Source organism: Rhinopithecus bieti, unplaced genomic scaffold, assembly GCF_001698545.2.
Source record: "Rhinopithecus bieti isolate Rb0 unplaced genomic scaffold, ASM169854v2 scaffold_16234, whole genome shotgun sequence".
NCBI classification, from domain to species: Eukaryota; Metazoa; Chordata; class Mammalia; order Primates; family Cercopithecidae; genus Rhinopithecus; species Rhinopithecus bieti.
Window position 1 is genome coordinate 2,294,843 of NW_016808946.1, and position 6,954 is coordinate 2,301,796.

At 57.9% G+C, this 6,954-nt stretch overlaps 1 protein-coding gene across 1 annotated transcript in view; it reads left to right on the forward strand.

Moving 5' to 3' along the window:
- CUNH1orf167 (chromosome unknown C1orf167 homolog) overlaps positions 1–6,954 on the forward strand; it is a 30,891-nt gene continuing 23,937 nt past the window's right edge. The window contains 6 exon segments of the mRNA XM_017887983.1: positions 1–211; positions 1,548–1,646; positions 2,189–2,331; positions 3,721–4,949; positions 5,084–5,127; positions 6,252–6,450. Of these exon segments, the coding sequence (XP_017743472.1) occupies positions 2,259–2,331; positions 3,721–4,949; positions 5,084–5,127; positions 6,252–6,450 (1,545 nt within the window). The 5' untranslated portion in view covers positions 1–211; positions 1,548–1,646; positions 2,189–2,258.

The window sequence follows — 6,954 nt, forward strand, 5'->3', positions numbered from 1 at the left end:
GACCCAGCAAAACCTGTGCCGGACGTCGGTGGCCACGCCCACGGCTCAGGGCTGGGCGGGGCCAAGCGCGGTTCAGCACGCTCTGCTCTCCGACGTCCCCTCCCGTCCACGACCTGCGGGTGTCGTTAGCGGTCCCAGCCCGAGCCCCCTCTAGATTCAAATCCGACTGGGTGAAGGAGGACCCGAGGAGGACCCACGCACGTGAGGGCAGGTCCATGAGGGCAGGAAACTGACCTCAGGCTCTTTTGGTGGGAAGAAGAGGGAGGCTGTGAGCCCCCTTAAGTGGACAGGGGTCGGGGTGGAGTGGGAGCGGGGAATCTGAGGGAGGGGGACGAGGAGTGGAGAAATGGACAGAAGAGCCCGGAGTGAAGGGTGGGGGTGCAGGAAGGTCTCCTGTGGATTGAGCGGCCTCAAGTCAACTTGGGCAAGAGGGGATGGTGGGGTGGTCCTGGTTAGAGCCTGCGCTGTGGAGCCAGCCCTGGGGTGCCCCTCTGAGGCCCTGGGCGGGGCAGGCAGCCCTTCTAAGCTCACGTCCTCATTTCTAAAACAGGGAACCTAAGTCCCAGGGCTGCGGTGCAGATTAAATGGCAGGACGCCTGCTGAAGGCTGCACGGTGCCTAGCACGGTTGTCATTTACTCAGTGCGCACTTACAAGCCCCTGCTGGGAGTCAGGCATTGTTCTGTGAGCTGCAAATCCAGCAGGGAAAAAACAAAACCAGCCTGCCCTCTTGTGACTCCTAGGTCAATGGAGGGAGAAATTCACTAATGTCTTCACTATATTAGGTGGCTGCAAGTGCAGGGCAAAGAGAGTGAGGAGAGGCCAGGTTGCTGCAGCTGGAGGGACAGTGGGCTGGGAGGGCTCACTGTGATGTAAGAGGCAAGACTTGAAGGCAGAGGGGACAGCAGCACAAAGGCCCTGCAGTGAGGGCATGTGTGCCATTTGGAGGAGCAGCCAGGGGGCTGGTGTGTGTGGAGGACAGTGGGCAAGGGGAAGAAGACTCCAGGAGGACTGTAACTGGGAGCCGGATTTTAAAGACTTTACGGGGCTGGGTGTGGTGGCTCACGCCTGTACTCCCAACACTTTGGGAGGCCGAGGCGGGCCGATCAGCTGAGGTCAGCTGAGATCAGCCGGGCCATCATGGCGAAACTCTGTCTCTACCAAAAAATACAAAAATTAGGCATGGTGGCATGCGCCTGTGGTTTCAGCTTCTTAGAGGCCAAGGCGGGAGGATCCGTTGAACCCAGGGAGGCAGGCGGAGGTTGCAGTGAGCCGGGATCACGCCATTGTACTACTCTGGGCGACAAAGTGAGACTCTGTCTCAAAAAAAAAAAAAGTTTTGCAGCCTAAGGTATCTTGCAGCTGGAAAGCAAACAGTCTGTAAACAAATGGGCTTTGTTCCAATATAACTTTATTCACATAACGGACCACTAGCCCAGGAAGTAATTGCTAACCCCTCGCCTACAGCCTTGAAGGCTCGCAGGGGCATTGAGTGGGCTGGAGAGCCTCTGTGGCATTAGAGTTGAGGCAGGGCATGATCTGATTTCAGTGTTCACAGGATCACCCTGCTGCTGCGTGAAGAGGAGGCTGTCGGGTGTGAAGACGAGGGCAGAATAAGGGTGACCATTTGGGAGGTGGCAGTTGGCAGGTGAGAGCTGCTCTGTCCAGTGCTCCATGGTCAGATCCTGGATGTGTGTGGGAGGTAGAGCCTGTCAGAGCAGCCGCTGGTGTGAGGGAGAAGGAGAGTCGAAGTGGCTCCAAGAATTTTGTTTGAGCCACCAGAAGGCCAGAGCTGCCATCCGTGGAGAAGGGGGGCACCGAGATGGGAGAGAGCTGGTTGTGGGGATGGGAGTTCAGTTTTGGACATATTAATGCTGAGATGCCTGTTAGACATCTGGGTAGGCGTGGAGGAGGTCGCTGGACCTGCATGGTGAGATCTGTGTGCAGATTAGCCGAGAGGTCTGGGGGGCAGGATGGGGCAGCATTTGACCTGGACACTTAAACCATGGAAAGAGGGGTGATAAGTAGGGCAGGGAGAGGAGCCCCTGAGAGACCAGAAAAGTGAGGCGCAAGCCCCAGGCAGCTGGGACCAGGCCAAGAGCAGCCAGGAGTACTGCTAAAGGGAGGGGGTAGGGATCAGAATGGGGTGGGGTTGAATGAGAGCCAGGGCAACCTGTCCTCTCCCCGCAGGGCCCATCTTATTAAACAGACCAGGCCACTCACTGTGGGGTGGACCAAGGACGCCCCTGTCCCTGAGCCCATGGAGCTGATGATATCTGATGCCAGCCACAAGAAGAATGTGTCCCCAAAGCCTGCAGTGCTCCTGAAGCCAGGCAAGAGGCTTAGAGGGCCTGGATGGGAGGTTACAGGAGCAGGGCCCATCTAGGTATCGGCCCAGAGACCCCCTCCCAGGCAGGCCAGCCTATAGGGAATGGCTAATTCCACAAATCAGCCACCATGGTTGGCTGCACATAGAACAGTTTTCCCAGCCTGGGGCCTAAGGAGCAGGAGTCTTGGGAGAGTGAGGTCAGGAAGAGAGGGGACCAGGAGTAGGCCTGGTTGGTGCCCCTGGCTAAGATGGGGCCCCCACAGGTCAGTCAGTACCAGGGGCGGTGGGCTGGGGACATCCCTGCTCAGGTTGCTGAGGCTTTAAGAAAGCCACAGAGGGCCGGGAGTGATGGCTCATGCCTGTAATCCCAGAACTTTGGGAGGCCGAGGCGGGTGGATCACCTGAGGTCAAGGGTTCAAGACCAGCCTGGCCAACATGGTGAAACCCCATCTCTACAAAAATACAAAAGTTAGCCAGGCATGATGGCAGGTGCCTGTAATCCCAGCTACTTGGGAGGCTGAGGTGGGAGAGTCACTTGAACCCGGGAGGCGGAGGTTGTACTGGGTGACAGAGCAAGACTCCCTCTCAAAAAAAAAAAAAAAAAAAGAAAGAAAGCCACACAGCTGGGCCAGCCAAGAAGGGGAGCAGCCCAAGAACAAATGTGGATTCTTGAATTCACATCCCAGTTTCTTCATGTTCCCGCTGTGTGACCATGAGGCAAGTTGCTTGATCTCTCTGAGCTTTAGTTCCAATCCACAAAGGCAGCAACTTTTATGGCCCACTCTACCTGCCAGGCCCTGCGCCCAGAGCCTCCCAGGACCTCATCCATCCCCACGAGGACTCTGTGCCTGTGGAGTGGGCTTAGGGGCTGGGGAGGGGCTCCAAGGCCCCCTCCGTGTTCCCAGAGCAGCTCACCTTTAGCCGTTGCTCTGTGGGGTCTTGCTTTCACCCCAGACCACTGTCCCCACCACCTCTTTGCTTAAGCCAGAAATCAAGGAGTCCCCCTTGATTCTTTTTTTTCCCCCTTTACCTGACTCCCCCAAGCCTGCTGGCTGCACCTCTGAAGCTTGTCTGAATCCTCTTTTACCCACCTGCTACCCTGATCCCAGCCACCATCATCTCTCTCCTGGGACCCCCTCAACAACCTCCTAAATATCTCTCTGCTTCCCTCTGTCCAGTTCCAAGAACCCCCTACTCCAAGAGCCCCAGGGACTGCCCATCGCTTCACCCAGGGAGACAGAGCTGGCAGCAGACCCCGGAAGTCTTAGCTCCCTCCCGCTGCTGGGGCCCCGTCCCCTCCCTGGCTCTGAGGCCTGGACAGCTCCACCTGTCCCACCTGAGTGCCGGCCACCCAAGTCCTCCCCCAAGGCATGACTGTCTCTCCTTTCTTTAGAGCAACGAAGATTCCGGAGGAGCCTGGGGATCAGCCTGAGCAGTAGACATGACCAGTGGGTGCCCGGGTGCCAGGTGGAGAGGGGAGGGCGTGCTGCCACACCCTCCCCAGGGGCAGTGCTAGACCAGGAGCCCTGCCGAGTCCAGACCAACCTGGCCAGCCCTGGTCCCCGCCTGGGCCTAGCCCTGAAGGACACGACTGGCCGACTGGTAAATTCAAGCGTCTGGCAGCAGAGCAACCTGCAGCCTCCAGCCAGGAGGTGCCAAGGGAAGGCTCGAGAGTTTGCCATTCAGCAGAGCAACCTGAGCATCAGTGAGACCAGCAGCCCCCTCCTCTGCCCAGAGCCTGGGGGCAGCTTTGGGCCCCACAAGCTGCCCTGGGGTCGTCTCCTATCCCAAGAGCCACTGGCTCGCCCATCTCCCTGTCTGAGGCGGTCCAGGCTGCCGGCCCCAGGCACCCCTATCAGGGACTTCAGGCCCACTGAAGCCTTTGCCCCTCTTGATGGGCACACAGGGCCAGGCCTCAGATTTTGGGGTGGCCTGGGAAGCTGGAGGTCCAGGCTGGTGGGGGAGCCTCTCACCCTGGAGGACCTGGCTGTCCCCAGTCAGAACCAGACTCGAGCCCCATCCCATGCTGCCGTCCAGCAGCTGCTGGCCTCTGTACGTTGCCTGGCGCAAGAGGCAGCCAGACTCAGGTGCCAGGCACCCCAGGAACCCCCCGGTGCTGTGCAGCAGGACCTCTGGACCAGCGGTGGCCAGCCACTCTCCGCCCACCCCCAGCCCAGCCGGCCTGTCCTTGCTTCCTGGGGTGAGAGGCAGAGATGCCTTCGAGGCCAAAGGGAAACTGCAGCTTTCTTGAAGACCCCGGCTAGTCTCTCAGACTCTTGGGCACAAAGCAAGCTAATGTCACCTGAGATCACTCTGGGGACACTGACTGGGGATTCCCTTAATCCTGAGCAGGGGCTCCCTCCCGTCCACCCCCTAGGGTCAGGGGACAGCTGCTCCCCTGCGTCTCCAGATGGCAGGGCACAGAAGGGTGACCCCAGTCTCCCTCAAGGGGTGGGAAGCAGGGGGGCCGGCCCCTGTTCCTCAGCCTTCTCCAACACAGCCTGGGGAGTCCCACCCAAGCAGAAAGGAGAGGAGGGGGCCCCGAGGGAGCAGGTCCACAGGGAGGAGGAGAGGACAGCTTTCCATCTGCCAGACACAACATCAGCGAGCAATGCCTTGAAGGTAGAGGCTGGGGAGGCTGGAGGTGGGGTGGGGGGCGGGGGATGTTGCTCCGGGGCAGGGAGGCTTGGCAGGGGGTGCCTGGTCCTGCCTGCTGCTTGGCCTGAGAACTGTGTTATGTACTCTTGCTTTCCCAGAACAAGGCACAAAACGTCGTAGCCCCAGAGTCTGAGGCAACCTGGTGAGGCCATGGCTGGGTGGGGACAGGGGTTGGAGCAGGGGGGACACATGCTCAGGACTCTGCTTCCATTTGCCTGTGCGAACGGAGATGAGGGCCTGATGGAGATGAGGCAGGGTTTCAAGGAAGAGGAACTTATTTCCCGTCCCTGCTGGGGAACGAAGGGAGCCTCCAGGGCCCCAGGGACGAGAATGAAGGGATGCTTGTGGGTTTGGGGCACTCAGTGTCCTGAACTTCCGAGGCCACCCTGGGTTTTTGGCAAAGAGGGCAATCTCTGGCTGGATGCGTGGCTCATGCCTGTAATCTTAACACTTTGGGAGACTGAGGCAGGCAGACTGCTTGAGCTCAGGAGTTCAAGACCAGCCTGAGCAACATGGCAAAACCCTGTCTCTACAAAAAAAAAAAAAAAAAAAATTACAAAAATCAGCCGGGTGTGGTGGTGCACATCTGTAGTCTCAGGTACGCGGGAGGCTGAGGTGGGAGGATCGCTTGAGCCCAGGAGGTCGAGGCTGCAGTGAGCCATTATCATGCCACTGCACTCCAGCCTGTGTGACAGAGCAAGACTCTGTCTCAAAATAATATATATAAATAAAAAAGAAATAGCTGGGTGCGGTGGCTCAAGCCTGTAATACCAGCACTTTGGGAGGCCGAGACAGGCGGATCACAAGGTCAGGAGATCGAGACCATCCTGGCTAACACGGTGAAACCCCGTCTCTACCAAAAATTACAAAAAAATCTAGCCGGGCGAGGTGGCGGGCGCCTGTAGTCCCAGCTACTCCGGAGGCTGAGGCAGGAGAATGGCGGGAACCCGGGAGGCGGAGCTTGCAGTGAGCTGAGATCCGGCCACTGCACTCCAGCCCGGGCGACAGAGCGAGACTCCGTCTCAAAAAAAAAAAGAAATAAAGAGGGCATTCTCCGACCCCCAGGGCCTTGCTTGTGTGGGGTTTCCAAGTCCAGCCATCAGTAAGAGGGAAGTTCTTCCAGTCGGCAGTGTGTTACTCCTGTTGTGGTGTGGGTCACCACCCTACCGATTGCAGGAAAGGCATCTCGGAGGGTATCCAGCCACTGAGCTCTCCCTGGAGATAGGAGGGCAGTCCACCCGCTGATCAGCCCTGGTCTGTCCCCAGCTGGCAGCTGTTGTCCAGATGTTTTCGATCCTGGAGGTACTTGGTGAAGAGGCAGCCGGATCCAGTGGTGGCGGCAGTGGCACTGGGCCACTGGCAGCTGTTGCGAAAGGACCTTCAGGCCCTGTGGCTCCGGGAGGCTCAGCTGGAGGCAGCATGGGGGTGGTACACAAAGGTTCTGCTGGCCTGGAGCTTCCGAGAGGTCAGGAGTCCCCGGGTTGGGCCAGGGGGCTGTGTGAAGCACTAGTGTGTCTGGGGAGGAGAGTCAGTCTGTGGAGAGGGCACCCACTGGGCATAGGTTGCACCTCATGAATGATCAGCAGTAGATCGTGTAGTTGTGAGTCCACACACCTGAATCAGCTCTGCCTGAGTTCAAATCCTGCCCCCTCTACCACTTTCTAGCTGTGTGACCTTGGGCAAGTTACCTAACCTCTCTGTGCCTCAGTCTCTTTCTCTCTAAAATGGGATGATGATGATAATAGTACATACCTCTCTCAGGGTCATTGTGAGATTAAATTAATAAGAGACTCAGAACACTGCCTAGCATACAGCAAGCTAGTAGATAAGTGGTTGCTATTGCTATTTTTTATTAGTGGTTTGCCAGCCAGGGCTAGGAGGGAGCATCTGTGTCCTTCCCTCCTTGGGAAAGGGGTGCTCTGAGAGGGTCCAGTCCCAGCTTTCGTCTTCTTTTTTTTTTTTTTTTTTT